The sequence below is a fragment of the Plectropomus leopardus genome, chromosome 7 (assembly GCF_026936395.1).
Source record: "Plectropomus leopardus strain MGB_pleo_1.0 chromosome 7, ASM2693639v1, whole genome shotgun sequence".
NCBI classification, from domain to species: Eukaryota; Metazoa; Chordata; class Actinopteri; order Perciformes; family Serranidae; genus Plectropomus; species Plectropomus leopardus.
The window spans coordinates 9294013-9318271 of NC_142182.1; the positions used below are offsets into that span (position 1 = coordinate 9294013).

Consider the following 24259-nt stretch of genomic DNA (forward strand, 5'->3'; position numbering starts at 1 on the left):
GGGTTAAACGCTCTCTTTCTTAAACAATAAGAACAAATTAATTAAAAATGTACCGCATGAACACTTTTGTCTAAATTATTAAACATATAATTAAGACCATATTACACATTTCTCTCCAAACATCAGAGGAAATAATACAGGAATTACAAACCTGTAAACAAAGTTGTCATACTGATGACAGAAGTTGAATATCACAAATATTAGTGAGGCCTTTGTTTATTCGTACGGTGGCAACCTGAGATTATGTGGCTTATAGTCAGACATTGCACAGTACTGCAATAAACCTGCACAGTAAACAAATGGTCTTTCAAAAGTAAATAATACTGTTAAAATAATCTTAAGGCTTTTATCTCATAAATGTGTTAAACCAAACAGGTAGGGACAACACCAATGAACTTGTGAAATCAAAACGACAAACCCTTTGTGTAGTATAAATATTCAGTGCTACATATTACAATGCTTAAAAACAGAAAAAAATGCAGTATTTCACTTCAATCAGTATCTTAAATCCACAAGTCCTCTGCTGTTGCATTTTCAGTATACAGTAATAGACAGTTAATGCCGTCCTCGAGTGTATCGACCATTATCAGAGGTGGCAGTGCGTGTGTGTGCATACAGGTAAGCGTCCACGTGTAAGTGAGCAGTCCAGAGAATTATGGGGAGTTTTCGTGAATGATCTTAGGGCACTTTTCGGGCTGTATGCAGTAGTTGTTGTGTAGAACCAGACCAGCAGGACACTGGCAGCCTGGGACACAAGGCTTAAAGCAGTGGCTCTCTATAACCCCCAGTGGTACATCAATGTTAAAGCAGGTTACGGGACAGGGGGGTCCGCACTCGTCAAACACAAAGCCCCTCTCCACTGGACAGCCCACAGCTGTGGAAGACAGCGACAGAGGGAAAACAATGAGAGACTGAGAACACTACAGCTTCAAGGGGGACTAGTGGAAATTAGCAGGAGTCTGACAGCAGCAAGATCCTCTTTGCATTTTCATTTGTGGCTACATTGTTATGTCCAAAGCGTCACTGACCAATTTACAAAAGGAGGAGGTGGCCTTTTGTGTGTTTGAGCCATAAAGTGTGTTTTCAAATCTAGAAATGAAAAAAAAATATAGTTGTTTGACTCTGTGATTATTATTTTACAGTCGTGTTCGAAAGGATAACATCTTATATTTTCATTGCATCTTATGTTTCTATTCGCTTCATAATCAGAGAGTAAAAATTTAAAGCTCCTGAAAACGTGGTTTCAAATCTGTGATAAATGAGATAAACAGAGGATTTTCTGGCTGTTCTGACTGACTTTCAATGTAATGTAATGTGACAAACATTTTTTCGCATATCCAGTTTATTCTGATTGACTTTAAATTAATTCAGATGCCATTTAATGTAATAAATGAATGTTTATTCACATGATATTTAGGTTGTTCTGATGGACTATAGGCACATTGGGTTTTTATCTGGTTCTGGTTCTATTCTCATATTTTTCTCGTGATTTTCTAGAACTGTATACTGGGGCTCTGTGTGTATGTGTCTATATTTAGATATTTATATTTATCTGTACATGTGTATATACACATTTTTGCTATTTATTTAATTATGAAAAAAAAAAATAAAAACAATCAAACAAAAAAGGAAAAACACCAACAATATTCACAATTGTAAAAAACAGAAAAAAACCCACAACAAAACTCAAAAAAAAAAAAAAAAAAAAAAATATATATATATATATATATATATATATATATATATATAAAAAACACCCACAAAATTCAAAAGTATTAAAATAAGGGAAAAACAAAACAAACTCAGAATTATTTAAAAACAACAACAACAAAAAGAAAAAGACTTAACGGTTTGTCAAAATAGCTGGCAATGAATTTTATATCAACTGACTGATTGATTCAGTCAGATTTTTTCCTGCAGTGTTGGATTACAGCAGGTGTCGCTTGAAAATGATCCGCCCCAAATGTTGAATAGATAATTACGGCCTCGCTTTGGCTGATTAAGAAAACGTGTTTTTAGGGCCTTTAAGTGTGTGATTTACTCACCACACAGAGATGGGCTTCTCCATTGCAGGACGACTCCGGCCTCTCTGCACTGACTGGCGTAGGCCTCCAGTGTGTCACACAGACACTCATCAGTGTTGGCCCCGCAGGCACACTGGTCGTACACACAGGCTCCGTACCACGGTTCAGGAGACACCACGCGATGGCAGGGCTTAAAGACAGTGGACTTAAGGACTTTACAGCGAGCGTTAGCCCCCTTCTTGGCCTGGTAGCCTGCGTCTTTACAGGGGTCGACATCCTCACCGGGGCGACAGGATGAAAGGGAATGGCTACCGTTTGTGACCTAGAATGACAAACAGATGTTAAGGCTTGTTTTTGTAGAACAATTAATTTTATTCTACCTCTCTGTGTTTATTTTTTTATTATTTATTTTACCCTCCAGCTGTTGCCAAAGTCAGACTCTGATAGGCTGAGTCGTCCACTGGGCGTTCGGAGGTCATCCTGGTAGTAGTTGTTGAAGTTCCCACAGAGGCCACATGTATGGCCCTTATAGGAGCCCGGCACACTCACTTCTAGATGTGAACGGCCGCTCCACAGCACCTAAAGGTGGACCAGTGAGTGTATAAGTATGTGACAGATTTGAGAGTGTCCAAACTGTTTCCAATCAGATGTTATCATACGATTAAAAAGAAAAGACTGTACCTTCAGCCCGATGTTAGTGTTGAGTAAGATGGTGTTGGTTTGTCGTTCTACATATATGTACGGTTCTCTGAGGAACGGCAAAGTCACTTCCTCATCATTGACCTGAGGAGCGTAAAAATGGCCGAGTCGATGCAGAATGCAAACATGACTGTACAAAAATCATTTGCAGTATTTGTACACACACACCTTCACAACCCAGTCCTGGAGTAGCTGCACTGTGATGTCTCCTATAAACACGGTCACTTCTTTAGTCCAGGACACTCCTTTACGCCCACGATCATCATTAGTGGCATGAATGCTGTACAAACAAACAGGAGTCATTAGGCGGGTTATATAAAATATACGTAACGTACATTTCGGGAAAAAAACCCCAATTAATTGCAAAAAAAAAAGTTTTCCCACATGAGGTGGTATTTCAGGTTATTCGAAAAAGCCATATTTCGCAAAACTGCAATGAAGTTTTAAATCCACAATTCCTCTGAAATCGTGGACTATCACCTCTCAGAAATCCCTCATACGTCGCCTTTGATTGGAAATATGGTGGCTAATGTGGTGGCTGCAACAGAAATACACCTGCTAATGTTTTGAACATCTATCGTCATGCTTCTTGAAGAAGTTACATAACATCACTCAGTGAAAAGTTTTGCCCAAATCTTTACCGGCAAAGGGATTATATAATGGCATGTAAATGGGTGAGTTATAAATAAATTAACCCCAGTTGTCATGAATCTTGAAATAAGCTATGAAGACCATAACAGTTTTTTTTGTATCAGGCTGTAAACATGTTTATTTTTGGTGAAAAGTTGGGCATTTTAACACTGGTGTCGAGGAGGATTGACTGGAGCCCGCCTCAAGTGGCCCTTCAAGGACCTGCAGTTTTTAGCATTTCTGTGTTGGCTTCATCTTTCAGCCCGGGATGTTGCCATTTGTTTGTGACTTGTAACTTCTAAGATTGTTTCACTTGAATGATATTTAGAGGGCAGGAAGAGATTCAATATTTCAAAAGAACAAACGCATCAATTAGAAAAGTAGTCGTAGAAAAAAAAAGACAAAACAAGCCTACTATAGCACTTGCTTGGGTAACCATGGTAACCACTCACCTGAAGTCTCCACCGTCACAGTCCTGTGCCAGGACATACGTGCACGCTCCCTGGAAGTGCAGCATGCGGCCATCGAAGGTGCGGTAATGAGGGTCGCCGAAGGCAATGCAGGTAGCTGGACGAGGCAGACAGTGAGGACAACACAAACCTGGGATGATGGCTGGCATCTCATCCTAAAAGAGAGCAGAGACAGAGACAGACACACACACACACACACACACACACACACACACACACACACACACACACACAGGAGACTAAAGTGTCAAAATGAGCTCTGAGGAGTCTAAACACTGATGAAAAATGTTGGATATTTAGTGTGTCCCTACAGACTGAATACTCACAACAGTAAGGCATGATGGAAACATTTCAGACTATGATGAAACACTGAGAAAGAGTGTGTGTGTGTGTGTTTGTGTGTTATACTGACTGTTGCACAGGTGAGGGGAGGGCAACGTTCACTGTGACAGTGTACGTCTCCATACACACATGTACAGCTGGTGCACTCGTCCAGCTCCCACTGTTCGTTAGAGTGATAGACGGTCCCCTGGTGCAAACACGACGCCCCTGAGTCTACAACACAGACACAGACACACACAGGCACAAACACACATATTTAACTTGTTATGCAGAACACTGAAGTTGTGGACGCTCGCTGCGTTGGCTGGTTGTGATACCTTGGCATTCATAGCAGCATTTCCCAGGAATCTTCACGGGTTTCTGACCATCCAGGCAAACTGCAGGTAAACACTCTTCAATGCTGCATTCAATATAGCCCAACTTATGAGGAAACACAGACAGAACAGATTACTTTAGATGCACAAAGTAATTAAGAACATTTACTCAAGAACAAGTGCAATTTTTCGGTAATTTCCATTTTATGCTGTTTTATATTTCTATGTGATAATTTTTCTAAATTTCTACTTTTAATTTTGACACTTTAAGTACAGTAGTTTTCTTGCTTTTACTTCTTCACTTTTGGCATCAATTAGTAAGGTTGCAAAACTGAAACTCCTTATATCAATAGAAGCATTGCATGAGCAGTGGGAGTATTTCTCTTTGACTCACATTACAGGTACATGTGACACAGTCGTCATCGCTGTCTGTCCAGCTGCTCCCGTTGGCCACACGTCTGTTCTGGCCCTCAATCACACAATCTGTATGAAACACAGCAAAACCATCACAGTTATAGATGTTACAATGCCTGTATTCAAAATTTAAAAAGGCACAGCGAACAGAGAAACGACAAAAAATATGGTGTTATCCCACCTTTACACACAGGGCAGCACGAGTCTGGAGAATTGAACTGTTCATGGAGAGGGCAGGTGAGTGGTGGGCAGTTTTGGTGCAGGCAGGTCCACGTCAGGTCCTAAATCACAGACACAGTATCACTGCACTGTACAGAATCACATGGCATACTGAGGGTAAATTAATTGGTGCATTTAGATCTTAAGGTGCCAAGATGTAAGACTAAAACTCTCTTCCCTCTGACACTTTATATAATTTTAAGCAATTGTAAAAATCTGACATTCGTATGATTTATGATATATGGTACTCTAATGAGATTACTTATTTGTTCTACGGTAAAAAAGTGACTTATAAATGTTTCGATTTAAGGGTAAATCAACTGTATCAGTGTCATTTTCAGTCACCTAATGCCCCTTGTTTCATACCACAATCATAACAGAGCATAAGAAGAGTGTCGTCGCTGCAGTACCTTGCACTGGCAGGTAAAACAAGGGTCATCTGTTGCCAAGACCTCGTTGCCAATCAGTGCAGAGGTGCAGTTACTGAGAGGCTCTAAACACACACACACAAATGGTACAGAGCTCAGTCACAGTGCAAAGTTAAAACACAGTGTCTCACAAAAGACGGTTTAGTACTGACGTGCACAGACAGGACAGCAGGAGTCTGGTCCAGAGAACAAGATGTTGCTCTTAGGACAGTCCACGAGACTGGGACACTGCTTTCGGTAACATCTTAGGTGTTGCTCTCCATCTGGCATTACCTGAGAAACAAACAGCTTTGACTTCAACCATTACTATAACCAACACAACTTATATTTCAGCTAATACTACCACTGTAGCCCCTGAATCTTCGATATATATCTCTACTACCACTGCCTTTTACTCTGTAAGCAGTGAAGCAATTAATTGATTCATCCATAAATGTACTGACAGAATAGAAATTACAATGTTGTTGATTATTCAATCATTTAAGTTATCTTTTTAACAAAAATGGCTAATGCCACTTTTAATGCACTTCACTCTCTATATAAATGTTATGTTGTACATTTGTATTTCAGATAGATAGATAGATGGCTGATCCAGCTTCTTAAATATGAATATTTACTTCTTTTGTGTTATATATAACTGGACATATAACATCTTTGGGTTTTGAAAGGTTGGCCCCTGAGAACTTGTGCAAGTATTTTTAGATATTTTCTGATGTTTTATCTACTATAGAAAAAACCCTTAAATTATGAGCCTCTGTAACGTGTCACAGTTTCTACAGGATAAGTAAAGTATTTCCTATCATATGATACTTATTATAGCTAATTTAAAAGATCACTCAGTTTGTATAAAATATAATATAAATAATCACTTAGTTAACAAGTTACACATAAAAATATCACAATCAGGTTTTCATTTGTCAGTTGTGTTTGTATCGTACCTCACAGGTGCAGATCTGACAGGCATCATCAGCTGGATGGAAACTGTCACCTGGACCATAAACTCTGCCCTCAAATACACAGTCTACTCAAAAAAACAAAAAAAACCCAATCACGTAGGATTGTCAAGCACCTAAAAAATATAATATGAAGCATAAATCTAATGAGCCTCAGATCCTTTTTTCCTTACCAGCACACACAGGGCAGCACTCCCCAGGCACGCTGATGAAGTTGATGCAGGGAGACAGACAGCGAACCTCAGAGCAGGTGGTCACCCCGTCCACACACATGCACGTCATACAGGGAGTGGAGTCTGCAAACCAGCTGCTGCCCTCAGGATGCTCCTCTCCTCCATACACACAACCTCAGGAGGAAAATTAAATCAGTGGTAAAAACTGTCTCCATCTGCCATTTTTCTTTTCTTTTTTAATTTTTTTCTTTTCAATTAAAAATAAAATAGTAAAAAGTTACAAAGCCGATTACACAGTACAGTCACTTAGCACTGACAAAGTAAAACCACGCAGACAAATAAATAAACAAACAAAATGTAAAACATGCAGCCAAATACATACACAAATGAACCAGATCATGCAAACAAAGTGAAAAAAACAACATAAAAAATACAATAAAATAAAAAAACATTACTACTACCAACAATGATAATTATAATAATAATAACAAATAATTTACCAGTATCACAGTACAACACGGCACCTCTTTAAATGACTGGTGTGGGTGTTTTACAAAAGTCTATAGCAGCCCATTGCAAGCATCACCGCCAGGAGCACAAATATTATTAAAAATTCCAAAGTTATCTTGTATATAATAACGGCCTTAAATATTGTATGGCCTGCTCGGGGCCACAAGACAGCCACAGAGTGCACTGCAAACAACATTTGCTATACAAACTGCCCTGTAGGCCTGCGAGTTATAGGCCCACTGAAGAACCGCAGCAATATCCTCAGTTATGCACAGCATGGCAGTACACAGAAAACCTAAAATCTGTCCTATATGATTTAATGAATTCATTCCATCTTTCCCAACGTTTTTCAATTAAGACTATCTTAAGTCTCAATTCGAAGGTTAAAAAATTTCATGAATCACATTAAACCAATCAAGTGGATAGTTCTTGATTCAAACATTTTTTCATTTCACTTTTTTGCTGGGGACAAAAATATTGGGGACATATTGTGTAGGTCATAATACCTGGTTGTATTATGACAACTAAGTCATATCAATTTTCTGTGCAATACTATATGTGTAAAAATTTTACTTTAATGCTCCAAAGCAAGTGCTTACAAGCAGTGATGTTTTCATAGCTGCTGTGAATGCATGTTTAAACTGGTGTGCATGTGTATGCATGTGAGATATAACTTAGCTATTCTATTTCCTTTCCTTCGATTCAGTAGTGCAAGCGAATTTCGTTGTATTCACCTGTACAATGACTATAAAGATATTCTTTTCTATTCTATGAACATGGTGCCTCAGCCATGCAATTATTATTTTCAGTGATCTACTTACCTCTGCAGCGAGGACAGCAGGCTCCTGGATCAGTCACCTGATGCATACAAGGCAGTTTGGGACACTCAGGAGCCGCACAGTGCACCTCCCCTGCCTGCAAGACTCAAACAGATTAGCACTTAAACACAAGGAAAGAACAATATGGAGAGAACAGACAGAGATGGAGAAGTCAGACCTGGCAAGTGCAGGTGGAGCAGTGGTTTGAACTCAGGGTCCATGTTTGGCCGTCACTGAACTCCCGTCCATCAAGCGTACACACTGAGAACAAAGACAGACAAGAGACAAAGACAGAGATAAGGAAAAAATAGATTACTCAGTTACTTTTGTTGGAGAGATGTTGTTTGTTTTCATATTTTAATGTGTGCATAAGTTTTGTTGTACTTTTCTTAGTTAATTGCAGGAATTGGTCAAATTAAAATAAATAAATAAATAAATAAATAAATTTCTGAGTGAGCTAATTCTCTGGAGATCAACATAATAAGCACACATAAATTCAGCCAAAAAACATACATGGATGATAATTTAAACTTGCTGTAAAACAAAGAGTTAAGAATGACCCTAAAAATGTGTCCATCTCTTCTGAAAAACTGAGTTTCAACTATAAAATCTTGTGTGATTGCAGAGAATGGGTTGATATGGAGTAAATACAGTGGTTGAAATATTGATTTGCTTCAGTTTAACACATTACAAGACTCGGCAGAAACATATAGCCCTTCACAAACCATTTACAAAAAGGGTTCAGGAAGTACCTGTGCACTCAGGACAGCACTGTCCTGGCTTGGTTACTGGTCGGAGACAGGGTGTTGGTGGGCAGACAAGAGGAACACAGGTGACGGTGCCTCTGACACAAGTGCAGCGCTGGCAGGGGGTGGAGGAGGGTGTGAATGTGTGACTGTGAGGGTGGACGACACCCTCATACAGACAGGAGTCACAGACGGGGCAGCAGGTATCTGAGGGAACCGGGTGGGAGCACCGGACCGGACATGGTCTCCTGTGACAGTTCACCACTTCATTCTGTAGGAATGACAGAAAAAAGCAGACCATTTGAAAATGGATCACATGCACCGTCAGTCAGTATTTAATGTCGCTGTTGAGTCATGCATTTATGTTTAAAGGCCCATTTAAAGACAGGCATTGCAAATTAGCTTAGGCTGAAATGCTGTACTATGTGGTAACAGCTTTATGCTCTATACTTGTCCCTATACAAGTAAACATGGAATGAAATAAAATAATGTCTTTTTCAGTCTGTATGTATTGTCAGACTGACCAGACAGGAGCATGACGAGCAGGGATCAGCTGGCGAAGTGAAGGAGGAGCCGGACTGATACTCTTTCCCCTGATGGAGACAAATCCCTGTGCAGACAGGACAGCACTCGCCTGGAGGTGTTACTGGACGCAAACAGGAAACACTTGGACAAGACACATGTGCACACACCACAGCACCGTTCTAGAAACAGAAACACAAACACCGATATTATAATATTTCTTTTACATAGTCGGTTACAGTCCTAACATAGAACTGAAGATAGGTAGATGAGATAGATGATAGAAGATAGAAGATATACATGATGAAGCAGCAGCCAGGTTTATTTATACTCCATGCAGAAAAAAAAAACTCTTCACAGGGTCAGAATGATGGGATTCAAAGAATGCTTTTATCAAACACTAAGTGTTTCCACAAAAACACTTTTAATGCTACATCCTTGTTGCTTTAAGGTGCCACCAGAAGTTGGCCTTGTCCAGACCTTTGAATTCTCCCAGTCTATGGTATTTGAATCTACAGTGGATGGAAGTTAAAATGCATGTGTGGTAGTACCAGACAGGAGCAGAGCTGACAGTGGTCTGCAGGGTGTGGGAACCGTTCTCCGTTGAAACAGCCTCGTCCATTAAAGTTGCAGCCATCACACACTCCACACGCACAGCCGTCCAGAGCTGGGTGTGGGCATGACACTGCGGGGCATCTTCTCGGTGCACACACCACTTCACCTCTCTATGGAGAAAAAAAAAGGAAAAAAGGTATAGTGGTTGTGAGGATGCAGTGAATCCCTAAACCAAATGCATCAATTCTCTCTCTCACTGAGCATGTGCAGTCCTGGCACCCGCCCTCTCCTCCTGGATGGATCTGTCCGTCGACATAAGTAACACCCTGGAATTGACAACCTACACAGAAGAGTGAAACATCAGTGATTTACCGTGATTTATGAACTGTGATATGTTGTAAGCTGATTACCGTCACAGACAGGGCAGCCACATGGATTGGTTACAGGGTGAGGACAGCGAGCTGCCGGACACGACTTCTTTATACATCGCACTGAACCGCTCTGTAACAGAAAGAGGATGACACGTTGGCTCAAGAGACTGAACAGAAGGACAGTGTACATCAATGTGTGTGTGTGTTGGTGCTACCTGGCAGGTGCATTCAGCGCAGAGGTTTCCTGGGTCAGGGATCGACTGGCCATTTGCGAGGATGGCGCCATTATAGAAACAACCTGTCCAATAAAGACAGGTTTGTTTTGACATTTTGTAATCATGGGAATCATGAACCAAAAAAGAATGAAAAAGAAAGTTCAAAATGAGTTAGAAATATTGCTATGTGGTTGTGTGCCTCCGCACACCAGTCGGGATGCACTTAAAAATTCCTCAAGGTGTTCTTGAGATATTGTGTTAACAAGAATGAGAACAGACAATTTCGTAGGGACCTTCAGCTTTGACCTATGACCACCAAAATCTAAACAGTGCAACCTTAAGTCCAAGTGGATATTTGTGTGAAAATTAAAGAAATTCCCTCAAGGCGATCTTGGGATATCGTGTTTACAAGAATGGCTGGATGGTTAATTATTTTGCCTCCAGGCCTCAGCTATCGCCAGCTTGGAGGCATAATAACTCTTAACTAGGAGCGTAGGCAGAGTTTGATTTTGTCTTTACATACGTTCACATTCTCCACAGCATTGTCCCGGTGGTTTGTACGGGTGGCTGCACTCTCCATAACAGGGTGTCTTGGTACAGATGACCTCGCCTCCGTAACAGTAACATACGCCGCAGGGGTCTTTGTCGTCAGCAAACTCTGTGCCATCAGGGTATTCTTTACCATGAAACATGCAGCCTGCAAGTAGAAAACTCAAGATTAGGACATTTTTTAGATAATCTTGGGGAAATGATTCCAACTTTAAACTGCTGACAGAAAGGTCTGTTTTTATCTTCAGGAACTGGGACATTTGTTTGTTTACTTACCATCACAGGACATGCAGCATTGTCTCTGGACTGGGTGGTTACAGTTGGTCGGTGGACAACGCTTCTTCTCACAGCGGACAGAGCCCTCACGGCAAACACACGCTGCACATGGGTCTGACGCCTCATCCCACGTCTCGCCATTAGCTCGCTCTTGGCCCTCGTACAGGCAGCCTGCAGGAGAGATAAGACATGTATGAAAACAACTGCATCAAACTGCAACAGATGATTGAATGTGCTGGATCAAAATTTAAAAACTGCTTTGCCTTACAATATCTTGACAGGACTTAATTGTACCTTCGCAGGTCCGGCAGCACTGCTGTGTGATGGGGTGAGAACATGGAACGAAGGGGCAAGACTTGCGCTGACAATGAACTGTCCCATTGGTGCAGGTGCATGATCGACAGTTGTCAGTAGGGTGGTAGAAACGCTCATTGTGTCTGTAGGGTCGCTGTTCATACACACAGTCCAATGGGGGAGCTGAGGGAATATCAGCGATATAAATTCATTATATATTATCACCAACTTTATTACCATCGTGAGCCCAGAAACGAGCTCAACAGCAGATGAGCTCACAAATTAGCATCACCTCAATCAAAAAACATACATACCTATTAAGGTAGTAATTTGTATTTATTTTCAATAAAAAATTCACAACCCAGCCACCCCCTCCTCTGATAAATAAAGTACAGTCCCACAACACCAGCACAGAAGCTAAGCAATTTACTGCTGCAGAAAAACATATTTTAGCCACCGTAAAAAATCAGTATCAGTTTAAGTGTACACTGTATTTGTGTATTTGCTCCTCTTTACCTCTTTACTTTTCACACAACAGCTGATCGAGTCAGTGGTGGACCAGTGACTCCGGCATTTAGTGGAGTAAAATGTCTTTTCTGTGGACCCTGGTGTTTTTGATATAATGGCTTAAAATCCCAGTCAGTAAGGGCTAGCTTATGACAAGGTTGGGAATTAAAATATCCTAAATATAGCACTGACTTAGACTGATATTGATTTTTTTAGGTGGCCTAAAACTAATCAATGAAGGCAGAGTTTGCTCAGCATTGTTTGATTTTATGTACATGAAGCAGATGTTTTCAACCCTGAAGTTATCGTAAATACACAATTGTGATTTGGTCCAACAGCGACTAGCTGAATGGGGGTATATAAGCACCATCCTGGTGGAGTTGGACATACTTTCATCAATAAATCAATTCTCCCCTGGTGCTTGTATACTGGGACAAGGACAGCAGTCCTATTAAACGACCTAATCAAGCTGTAACTGCAGCTCGACTTACCTGTGCATGTAATCGTTCTGATTGTCATTGCTTTTTTTCCCTTGGTGCAAATCCTTACCAGGACACTGGGGGCAGCATTCTCCAAGCAGCACATTTGGGTTGGAGCATGGCAGCGGTGGACATCTCCTCATCAGACACTGGACATTCCCATTCTACAACAAAACAACAGATTTAGATGAAAACCTGCTTAAAAAAGGCTAAACGGCTAAAAACACAGCAGGATTAGTGTCATGCTGTGATGCTCCTTATTCTCACTATGCAGCTGCAGGTCCTGCATGTGTCAGTAGGATGGGGGAACTCCTCTCCATTGGGATACTCCTTCCCAGCGTAGCTGCAGCCTGACGTAGAGGAATATTGTTTAATTGTGAGATCTGTTTCATTTATTTGTATTCCTTTTAAATAATTCAGCTTTCCTGACCGTTGCAGTTGTTCTGACAGCATGTTCCAGATAGAGGTGCGTTACAGTGAGGATGAGGGCATTGAGGTTGGTGGCAGTCAATCTGCCCGCTCACGCACCTACACTCCTCACACACACTCACTGGGTTAGGAAAAGCCTCTCCATCCACGAAAATGCGGTTTTCAAAGGAACAGTCTGGGAAAGATGCAAACACAAGAGATGTTACAGTGATCTGACTGATTATAAACTAAAATAAATAAATAAAAAAAAACTTGCTATTTGATTCATGTCTGTGAGCTTAAATACCTGGACATTTAGGGCAGCAGTCTCCAGGTGGTGTGTATGAGTTGGAACAATTGAGTGGAGGACAAGGTCTTCTCTTACATTCTACGCTGCCATGCTAAGGAGAAAGGAAGGCTGTATCAGCAGGTTTTAAGGTCAACAGTAAAGTGTCATACGTGTGTGTGTGTGTGTGTGTGTGTGTGTGTGTGTGTGTGTGTGTGTGTGGAGATGTGCTGACCTGACAGGTGCAGATGTGGCATGGGTGGTCAGGGGTCGTAAACCTCTGGCCGTTGCTGTAGATACGATGAGTATAGGTGCAGCTTTCACACACTGGACAACAGGAGCCTTGGAAAAGCAAAATGACAGTGAAGTTACACAGTCATCAGCATATAAATAAAGCTCAGATCCACAATAATATTTTTTATTTTAAAATGGCGTTTTGATCTCTGTACATGTGACCGTTTTAGCACCCTTTCAGAAATAATAATTTTAATAATTTTAGCTTGGACCGACGATAAGGTGGAACTACTGATGACAATCAAGACTAAAATGCAACCTCACAGTTTTTAAACTAAAATGGGGTCAGCAGCATTTCTTTCTTTCATCTTTGTTTGTCAAAGATGGAAACAGAAAAAAAAAGTGTGGACGGCAGGCATAACCCTAGCAAAGGTTATGCATTTTAAAGTGAAAACGTATCATTGTGGATGCAGCTTTAGACACACAGTCTTACCAGGGATCTTGGTGGGATGCAGGCACTCTGTGGGGGGACACTGTGTGTGTGTACACACCGTCTCTCCATTCACACAGGTGCAGCTGGAGCAGGGACCCTCAGGGTGCCATTTGGAGCCTTCCTCATATTCCACCCCCTCCAACACACATGCTTAGATGAGAAAAGAGGGACAGTTAGATACTGCATATTCACGGATGTGTGTGCATGTGTGTGTGAGTGCAATATTACCTTTGCAGATTGGACAGCAGAGATGTGGGTCTATAATGGGGTTGGAGCACTGGACAGGGGGGCACTTCTCTTCACGGCAAATTACATTTCCACCCTACAGCAGACACACAATACGACAACATAATGACTACAGTGTCTTTTAGAACAGCACTTCCTTGATCATCTTCCTGGTGAATTTGTTGGCCCGCTACAGACAGGCTGCCGTGCTGAGTTTTCAAAAATATCCTAGTCACAGATTTTCCCTTATAGTGGCATGTTGCAGATATATACAAAATGCATATATTGCAGTTTACATGCGCGTTGTCTAATTTATTATTCTTCTGTAATTTGGCAATAGCTTTGCAGTCTGATTCTTTGTTTGTGTCAAAAAAGAATAAAATATTATTTAATAGCTATTATGAGGCTATGAGGCTGGATATTATTGAATCATATGGTGATGTAGTAGCATCCAAAAAAGAGAGGGATTTGACATTTTGGAAAATGACATTTTTTAAAACATGAGACAACATAAACATGTTTTTGTGAATGAAGATAATGCACACTTGGTCATTAATCTGAACACATCTTGGACAAAAAAATCTCAAAGTTTCACCACCTCCTTCTAGAGCTGCAAAGATTAATCAACTAGCAGTAGAATATTAAACTAATCACCAACTTTTTTGTGAGGCATATCTTTAGTATATTTATTGTCACATTAACTGACAAAATACAAGATATGATAGATTGTAACAAATGTGACAGATTAAGGGTTGACTATGAGTGCATTTTTTTAACCTATTTTTATTGAATAAACAGCTCAAAATTGACATGCATGTATTCCATAATCGCCAACTAATTGATAGTCAGTGGATCAGTTTGAGTAATTTTTTTTTGGGCGGGGGCAAAATTCTCATCTTTTGGTTTCTTAAATATAAAGATTTTCTGGTTTCTTTGGGTCTTGGATAAACAAGACATTTGAGGAAGGTATGTTTTTAGAAATCAACATTTTTCACCATTTTTTGACATTTTATAGACCAAATAAGTCAATGATTAATAACAAAAATCAGCTTAATACAAAGCGGAAAATAATCATTAGCTCCTAGCCTACTTTCTCTCTGAATATATCACACAGACTTGCCTTACACCTGCACTGTAGGCAGGGTCCACTTCCAGCAGGTGTGAACACTTTTCCATCAGCATACACCCTCCTGTCAAACTCACATTCTGTGGGAACAAATACGAACTCTAAGTCAAATTTGGAAGACGGCATGAAATAGGCAACACAAATTTGACAAAGACATGAGAAAAAAATGCTTTTTTTGTTGCAAATTTATAGATATGCTGACCGTTGCATGTGTAGCAACACTCTCCTTTGCGCTGAGCTGGATGACTGCAGTGTGGTGTGGGACACGATGAATCCATGCGCTCACATGACACCTCACCTGCCTAACAGGTAGACACAAAACAGGATAAAAAAAATAGAGCATTTTAACAGAGTGGCTGTCAGATACAAAGCTCAAACATACAAACTGGACAAGTAAATCTCCCCGGTCAATATATCGGCTAATATTAACTTGTTGCAGATATGTCAAATTCATCTGAAGATTTGACAAATAGCTTTAACCCATTTTAAAGTGTAATCACAATCATTTCTGAAAGTGCAGTCGGCTTTAACTTGTTTTTGAACCCCTGAGTCAAGGACAGAGGTGAACAAAGTACACAACTCTATTACTAACTCAAAGTATAGATACCTCTGATCAAATACTACTCGGATACAAGTGAATGTTGCTGAATTAAATTACTACTTGAGTTTAGGTTCTGGAATACTTGCTTTTAAAAATACTAAAGTATTTAAAGCACTTTTTAAAAATCACATTGTTTTGTATATTATCACCATACATTTACAGATCCGAATGGCTCAAACAAACCAGTGAATGCACTGACATGAGGAACCTGTACAATGAAAAGCCCACAGAAATACAAATTAACAAATGGACCACCCTCTGTCAATTTATAATTTTTTTTTCTGGGAACACAGATAATCTGTGTTATACTTCCTATGAAAAAACTATGAATCATATTTCCACCTGCATTTTGGATATATTAAATTATTACGTATTACTTATCATTAAGTATGATAAAATGAAATTATGAGTCAAATGCATTTATTCTTAATAATCCCATCACCATAAATAACTATATTTCATAGTTTCTGGTGACGATAAATGATGTGATTTTGGAATTTTGTTAAAGAAAACACGCCGTTAAAACCCATTTGCGGGGTTTTGAATGCAAAAATAAGCGCTCAAAGTGTTCAAAGCAAATGTAACCAGCAACAAGAACCTTCATAGAAATGTAGAGTCAAAAGTACAATATTTGTCTTTCAAATGCAATGGAGTCAAAGTAATACGTTTCCAAGCAATCACAGTCACGTAAAGTACAGATACACAAAAACTGCACTTCAGTACTTTACTTCAGTAAATATACTTTTTTACTGGTCATGAAACTTTGCCAGTCACATAAACATCCAAAAGTTGTCAGACTGAACTCACAGAGCAGCGGCAGTGGAGGCAGGGGTCTCGGGAGGGGAGCTTCTGTCCGTCAACATACACCTCGGACTCATATTCACACTGCTCACACCTGCAGGTCACATACACACAGCATAAACATTGAAATCTTTTGTCAATGTTTCAGTCGTCTTGAAAGCAGGAGATGAATAAGGTGGACTGATGCAGCCTTGAAAGTGATATGGATGAGGTGAGGCAGGTTAGTTACCGTGGGCAACAGTCTCCAGCACGATGCACAGGGTTACGACAAGACAAGGCAGGACAGGGAATAGGTGAACAAACCACATTTCCATTCTGGAGCAGAGAGATATAATAAAGATAGACTTGATTTATACAAGAGGTTGACAGATTATCAGGGCCAATATTTGGCATTTTGCAGATTATCTGTATCTGCGTTTTATTTTAATGATCACCGTTAAAATTAATTAGTTAAATAGTGCAAAGAACGTGTCAGCCAGGGAGGAACTTTTATTTTGTAAAACCTCAAGGAGCTGTTTTTATTTATTCTTTTTTTCTTTTCTTTTTAAAATTTTCACTTGACTTTATAAAAAATGTTTTAGTGTTGGAGTTTGTTATATTCCAAATTGTAAATATTAACATAAAGACTTTACTTTTTATTGTAAATGCATATGGGTTCCAAATATCATGACTCGTTAACCACTAATGATCGGTATCGGCCTTAAAAAACCAATATCGGTCGACCCCTAATTTATTCACAAAAAACATTTAATGAATCAATTAATATAAATTACATACCACACATGTGCAGTCTTGACAGCGGTCCCCAGGTATCACAGCTCCGTTAGGGAAGTCATAACCATTCACACCACAACCTGCAAGACAAAACGCAAACAAAAACAGTGTATCTGTGGCTAACTGAATTCACTCACTAACACACACACACACACACACACACACACACACACACACAAATGCAAAGAAACCCACCGTCACAAACAGGACAGCAGGTAGCGGCTGGAGGAGCAGCTGGGTTTTTACACCGGGTGTTACACCGCTCCCTCTCACAGCGAACATGACCCTCCTGGTGAGAGGAGAGAAAGATGTCAAAGCAGATGAAGGTGACAGAGATGATAGAGGGTTAAACTGTCAGTCGGTATCAGACCCACCAAACAGTAGCAGACATCACAGGGATTCTCTATGGGCCTCCACTTTGCTCCATGATCATACTGGACACCAGAGTGGATGCAGCCTGCAAAACACACATCAGATTGCTTTACGGCATCACTGGTAGTGAAGTTGCTCAATCTTAATGTTGCACCAGGACAAAATAGGGAAGAAAACTGTTGACAATTTTCATGCAGAACAGTTTTATCTGTCAGCTTGGACCCATGGACTAATGCCACTCCTCAGCTCTGGAGGCACATTTTCACCCCCTGCTGTTTGTGACTTTTCTGAACTGTCAGGACATAATCCTCCACAGACAAAAATTACCATTTGTTTATTAATTGGTCATGACGTGTAACCTTGAATTTACAGTGAAGATGTATTTTTTCTTGCATGCCTCTATATAAAATGGTGAAGATGGAGATTAATTGATTGATTGGGCTACATGTTTAAAAACATCAAAATTATGTCAAAACATCCATTTACAAACTCACACACAACTGATACAGTATGATCCAAGTCTCGTTGATCCTGATGATCTGAGGCTCACAGAATCAGTAACATCTTTAACTCACTTCTTAAAATGAGTAAAACAAGTCTGAGAAGACCTGTATGGATCCTTTGCAATGGTAACATTGGTAATATTGACGACTTTAATAATGTGTTCCATGCAGTTTACTAAGGCACATTAAATTTAGATTTCAGATTTATTTTTTAGAGTAGAGTATTTTTTAAAGTTTGTTGCATACAGATTTATTTTGCAGTGTCCTTACCTCTGCATCGCTGGCAGCAGTCTCCAGGCACAGTCTCTGTGTGTGTGCAGTCCAGTGAGGGGCAGGACTGGGGATGGCATTCCCTGTTACCCTCCTGTTAGCAACGAAGAGATGCAGAGGTGACAGAAAATGATGTGAACAGCAAAAGGCCACAGCAATATATCAGGCTCAATAAATGTCAAACTGAAGATACGCACCTTACATATACATGTCTGACAGCCATCTATACTGTAGGACACATTATGAACCGTGCCATCCGGCTCACACTCTGAAGATGAGACAGAAGTTTATACACATTTTTTGAGCTTGAGTGTCTGCATATCCAAGTGATAAAGATAAGATACTGATAGAAGTATGAAAAGAGGAATGTGGAAATAAGTTTGAGCATTACAGCTGGTCCCTCTTTGTACATCATCGCAGATTTTCTTCACCTTTTCACTACTCTAGGTCACTGGGGAACATTTGGCTCTGCTCTCTGCGGTGATGACCAAACAGTGTGGTTTTGATGTAATCTACACGTGCTCGCTCTCTCTCTCACACACAAAGTTTTATGGGCTGTAACTGTAACCACAAGTGCCTGCAGCCTTCCAGCTGTTAAAGACTACCACCGGCAAGTCTATTAACACTCGAAAAGATTTACTCTAGGAGAAACAGATCCGATCATGGCACAAACAACTTCCCCACATTCTGTGGCTGTTATTTTGAAGGCTGTTTACAGTAACATACCAAACACTGAAGAGCAGCGTTGCTTTGTTTCATCAAAGGCTCTCTGGGAGCTCGTCAAATATTATTTTCGCTTAGCTCGGACATTTCGGCAGATAATTATTTTAATGACAACTCTCAAAAGGACAGAGACAATGTGTTTGTGTGTGAGAGAGAGCAATAATCACAGAGTGTGAGAGAGGCTTGTGAGGCTGCCTACTGTGCCAGCAGCCAACAGGCATTTCCTCTAGCAAGCCAAGCATGCATGAGATCAAAGTGTGTATGGGAGTGTGAGTCTCCGAGTGTGTATCAACTGGGTGCCATTGGAGTCTTCTGGCCTACATGCAGAAACAATTAAGGGGAAGATGAATGAAAAGACAGAGAGAGTAGTCAAAGGGGGTGAGAAAGGGGACAGAGGGCTGTTTGGGCACATGTGTGTCCCATTGATGGTGAAAATGTGCACAATAAGTACAGAACAAAGTTTACATAACTCTGTGGGAGTGGGGATTGAACCAAGGGAGAGGGAGACAAAGAGAGACAGATCCTTAATGAGGCCGGTCCAACATCAACTAAGGTCCCACATGTTTGTGTCCCTCCATTATGACAGGTGGTTGTACATTGTTTCCTCAAATGCACTGGAAAGTTGATCACATCTGTATTACCATACAACAGACAAGGTACTGTAAAACTTACAGCTTTGGTAATGGTAATGTATATTTTTTAAAAGAGAAGAAACGTGGCAAAAACTACCAGGATACTGCTGCATTACCAGAATTTTTGGACACTTCATACAACCCTTCATATGGCATCTTACGAAAAGTTCAAGCTCATAATTATGTGGTTATTTACGAATTAGTTTTTGCAGGTATAAGTACGAATAGTGAATGATCTGCCTATTGGGGGCAGCACAACAAGCTGTAAAACAGTGACAAATTATCCCCCTAAAGTTAATATGGTTACTGCCGCCTACTCACACATCCAGCTGTAACAAGTCATGTTTCTTGCCACTCAAGATTGAGCCCAATATTCACTCTCTTTTTGCTCTGTTTTTGGTCTCCACCAACTACTGAGAGAAATATCTGACTCTTTTGCAGCCAATTGCTGCCTATGCTGCATGCTGCCCATGCTGCAAGGTTAATGACAGTGGTGAAAGCAGGAAAACAGGAAAGTTGTGGACCATAAAACCAAAACAATGAACTAAGAGATGCCAAAATGCTCCACAGATAATCCTCTGTGGGTTAATCACTACTGGTGCTACTGTTCACAGTTTAAGTACCTGATCCATTGTTGATATATAAATAGTCTCGAGCAGCTTAAAGTGTTTTTTTTTGTTTGTTTGTTTTTTTACAGACCTCTGGTGGTATCTAGCGTGGAAAAAAAGTTTTAGTTTTCATATTTAGAATTTGAGATGTCCATTTCTGTATTTCTCCTCTCCTTTCTAATACATTGAGGGTAAACTGAATTTTTTTTGTGCTGCCCACATTGTGAAAAAATTCCCTGAAAAAATTAACAATACCACTTCTCAGGAATAATTACTCCAATACTCATTTATCTACAGACCTAGCTGTCAGCAATTTTCAGTGTCTTCAAACCAATTAAAAAAAAAAGATGGACAACGACAATCAAATTCTTTTCAAATTAATTGTAGGCAGAAACTTCAGAAATCTTTTGCAAATCTGTGGAAAAAAAGGGGGGAAAAGCAAAACTACCTCCATGGCTAGATACCACATATATATAGAGGGGATAAGGTATACAATGCTAAGTTAATGTCAGAATGTAAATGTGGTGGCACGGATAAATAATCTTGGTATGAGGTGAAAACATTTTGAATCATATTTTGCTTTTTTAACACTGGTATTAAGTCTTTCTTCTATTTAATTCCATTATCAGTCGACTCAACAGTCATCCTTATCGTGAAGTGCTTTCTGTTTCTCTGAGATCACAGAGACGATGGTGCGGCTGATGATCCAGTCTCTTCTCACTGCTCTGAAAAGTACTTTATTCCTCAGTTTTTCTGGGAAACAATCCAGTGTTCACCAGCCATGACATATTACATGGTTTCCAGTTGCTGGATCCCGCCACTCTGTGAAACAGGAACCACAATTGCGCACATGGCAGATCGCCGCGGGGTACGCATGGCAACGGGCCTGATGGCAGAGGTCAGGGCAGCTGATAGGCGCAGAGCCAAGAGGACAGCCGCTGAACCAGTGGAGCTTGAAACAAAACCTACAGTGTTTTAAGAAAAACGGATGATAACATTGGTTGGAATGCTAAAAATAATTTTAGAAAAGATTTAACTCACTATTCATGAAACAACTACTGTCTCTCAAAGCCAGCCGCTATATCTCAAGTTCTGTTGACAGCAAAAGATTTTAGAACCTCCTCTGAGATTTGCTTTAGCTTGGCATTTTGATGCTAAAGCTTTTGGGCAAGGTAAAGACTTTGGAAGCTTTGCAACTCATGAACTGTTAACTCACTGTAAAATAAAGCATTGATCTACAACTGCATGTCCTTGTTTTCACCTTAAAGTTATTGAGGAACTGATAATTAGGGATAAAAATTGAAAATTTACCAATGATTAGGGCTGGGAGTCATTTAAAAAATAATGATACCAGTAACCATACCAGAACCTTTTAAGTGATACATGTGCCAAAAGAATACTTCATTCGATACCCATAATGGGAATGAAGTGATTTGTATATTGTAAAACTTAAATTAACAGCTTAAAGAGATAGCATTGCAACACATGTTTACGGCATCCTAGGATGACGCCACCCAGTATACCAACATTATAAGAAATTGGTATTTTGTTGAATTTAGGTTGTGACATCTGGTGACCAGAGAAATTGAAGCTGCTACTGAGTGTGAGCTTTGCACTGGGGAAATTTCTGAGGGACCCTTTCACAGCATGTTGCTGGATGTTCCCTGCTGCTGCAGCTGTGTAGCTTGTGCTTAGCGGTGAGACGTTGAACTGATACCTAAAAGGTATCATGCACTGACACCCAGCCTTACCAATGATAGTCTAAAAATATGTGTTTATCCAATCAAGAGGGGTATATATAGGGGACAAGGTAAGGAAGGCACTACAACTGCGTGACCGACTTCAAATGACGCCTCTGCCAAGCAAATACCAAATGAGCCATGCCATACCACAATGAGGATTCAACAGTACATATTGGGCTGAATTTGTGAGGCAGTTAATCGCTTTCTATTTGTAATGCTGATACCTGTGATCTGGTGTGACTGGAAGCCATATGCTGCTCTTATTTTGAGTAGCTGCTGTAACAGTGTCATGACTTTCTGGCTTAATTTGTCTCATCCATTTCTGCTCCAGTTTACTCAGAGCACTACATTTGTCAGGATCAGAGGTCATCCAGTCCTGCCTAGCCCAGTACCTGGGCAGGGGGGTGATCGCAGGGCAGGTACGGGTGATTCGGTCTAAAGCTTGGTCACTGGATGACATCAACTGTTGCTGTGTGTGGAAGTAGAAGCGCAGGTAGTGCGGCCCGTTGAAGAACCAGTTGCAGCTGTCCTTGTCGTAACCATCCATTCGAAAGCCGAATGCATCAAACCCGCTGCGATCCAAACCAAATGGATCAAACCCATAGATACTGTAGCCTTTGTCGCTGAAGAGCTCAGACATTATCTTTTCTTGGAGCGACTTATTATCCTTCTCTTTTTCATTTGTCTCTTCATGCTCTTTGCTCTTCTCATTCTCAAACACCCCATCCTTACACATGCCAAACCAGGTGACATTAGAACGGTTGAATCCGTAGCGATTGAAGCCAGATACATCATATCCATCCATATCAATGAAGTCCCTGTTAAAGCCATCTTTGCCGTAGCCCCACCTATCCCAACCACTCCGGTCATAGCCATTACGATCATATCCATGTTGGTCAAAAGCACTGCTGTTAAAGCCCCCGGTGACAGAACTATTGTAGGGTGAGTCGTGTTTGTCAAAGCCACGCTTCGGATATTTCGGATGTCCTCTTGGGTTTGCTTGTAATGATGTCATATTACAAGGTGCACCAATAGTTATGGGCACATATACAACACACATCTGTTGCTGGGAAGAAATCACATCATCAGGTGTCACATCAAAAGGCCTCATCTTCACATGCCTCTGTCTAGCAGGGTAAAAGATATTGCTCTGAGCATTATCATCTTCAGAAGTTTGTCTTTTTGATCCATGCTGATGTTTATCTTGCCACTGCGCCCACAGCTTGTCGATGAATGCCATGTGTGATAGGTATAAAGGGTCATAGGAAGCCAGAGGTGAAGCCATGTGACCCCCGACCCAAAGCCTAAAAAGGCCAGAAAAGGTCTGCAGAGACTGGGAGAACACTTGGAAGTCCGCCTGGTTTACAGTCTTCTGCATGGTCACTGCATCTGGCAGCCACACCTAAAGGTATCAGAGAAATCAGTTACACAAATGTAGTACTCGTAATCTGGTCTTTAAGTCGTGACATAACCCCTTTCAAAATACTATTTCCAGGTCACAACCTCCTATTGTTTACAATGCCACAGTGCTGTGTTTGAACAGCTCTGAGTCCTAAACAAACTACTGAATTGTCAGTTTTACCACTTTCCTGCCAATGAGAAAGAGAGGAGGAAATGGCTGCAGCTGATAAGGTAAGTTACATTTCTTAAACTCACAGAGAGATGTCCATGCTCATAGGGTTAGTAATTTAAAGGGGTGTTAGCACTAGCACTAAAACTTTGGTTTTCTTCATTTGTTTGCAGCCATTTCCTCCTCCTTTTGTCATCATAAAATTACTATTCCATCATTTTTTGTACTTAGATCTGCTCAAACACAGCACTGTGGCATTGTAAACAAAAGGAGGTTTTGACCCAGAAATAGTATTTTGAATGGGCATTACATCAGACTTAAAGCCCAGATACAGCACAACACACTTCAATGTTTAGAAAGAACAATGAGGTGGACTATCAAAT

The 24259-nt window shown here is 40.4% G+C and overlaps 1 protein-coding gene across 2 annotated transcripts in view; it reads right to left on the reverse strand.

Moving 5' to 3' along the window:
- Positions 1 to 198: 198 nt before the first annotated feature.
- Positions 199 to 24259, reverse strand: part of kcp (kielin cysteine rich BMP regulator) — a 32383-nt gene continuing 8322 nt past the window's right edge. The window contains exons 1-42 of one of the 2 annotated variants that reach the window (XM_088079848.1): positions 19524 to 19560; positions 18799 to 18869; positions 18602 to 18695; positions 17831 to 17913; positions 17652 to 17745; positions 17460 to 17536; positions 16912 to 16997; positions 16689 to 16776; positions 15483 to 15582; positions 15275 to 15360; positions 14158 to 14251; positions 13930 to 14079; positions 13438 to 13544; positions 13224 to 13317; positions 12939 to 13112; positions 12776 to 12858; positions 12579 to 12672; positions 11523 to 11705; positions 11229 to 11399; positions 10927 to 11100; positions 10404 to 10486; positions 10228 to 10318; positions 10075 to 10157; positions 9814 to 9987; positions 9265 to 9444; positions 8747 to 9011; positions 8173 to 8255; positions 7998 to 8091; positions 6667 to 6840; positions 6479 to 6561; positions 5693 to 5813; positions 5523 to 5605; positions 5075 to 5174; positions 4874 to 4962; positions 4483 to 4585; positions 4236 to 4378; positions 3806 to 3978; positions 2892 to 3003; positions 2706 to 2807; positions 2439 to 2603; positions 2046 to 2346; positions 199 to 874 (exon numbers count right to left, since the gene is read on the reverse strand). In XM_088079848.1, the coding sequence (XP_087935974.1) occupies positions 654 to 874; positions 2046 to 2346; positions 2439 to 2603; positions 2706 to 2807; positions 2892 to 3003; positions 3806 to 3978; positions 4236 to 4378; positions 4483 to 4585; positions 4874 to 4962; positions 5075 to 5174; positions 5523 to 5605; positions 5693 to 5813; positions 6479 to 6561; positions 6667 to 6840; positions 7998 to 8091; positions 8173 to 8255; positions 8747 to 9011; positions 9265 to 9444; positions 9814 to 9987; positions 10075 to 10157; positions 10228 to 10318; positions 10404 to 10486; positions 10927 to 11100; positions 11229 to 11399; positions 11523 to 11705; positions 12579 to 12672; positions 12776 to 12858; positions 12939 to 13112; positions 13224 to 13317; positions 13438 to 13544; positions 13930 to 14079; positions 14158 to 14251; positions 15275 to 15360; positions 15483 to 15582; positions 16689 to 16776; positions 16912 to 16997; positions 17460 to 17536; positions 17652 to 17745; positions 17831 to 17913; positions 18602 to 18695; positions 18799 to 18869; positions 19524 to 19545 (5148 nt within the window). In that variant the 5' untranslated portion in view covers positions 19546 to 19560 and the 3' untranslated portion in view covers positions 199 to 653. Of the gene's footprint in view, positions 875 to 2045; positions 2347 to 2438; positions 2604 to 2705; positions 2808 to 2891; positions 3004 to 3805; positions 3979 to 4235; positions 4379 to 4482; positions 4586 to 4873; positions 4963 to 5074; positions 5175 to 5522; positions 5606 to 5692; positions 5814 to 6478; positions 6562 to 6666; positions 6841 to 7997; positions 8092 to 8172; positions 8256 to 8746; positions 9012 to 9264; positions 9445 to 9813; positions 9988 to 10074; positions 10158 to 10227; positions 10319 to 10403; positions 10487 to 10926; positions 11101 to 11228; positions 11400 to 11522; positions 11706 to 12578; positions 12673 to 12775; positions 12859 to 12938; positions 13113 to 13223; positions 13318 to 13437; positions 13545 to 13929; positions 14080 to 14157; positions 14252 to 15274; positions 15361 to 15482; positions 15583 to 16688; positions 16777 to 16911; positions 16998 to 17459; positions 17537 to 17651; positions 17746 to 17830; positions 17914 to 18601; positions 18696 to 18798; positions 18870 to 19523; positions 19561 to 24259 lie in introns of those variants that run through there. The other variant, XM_088079847.1, reaches the window with a different exon arrangement.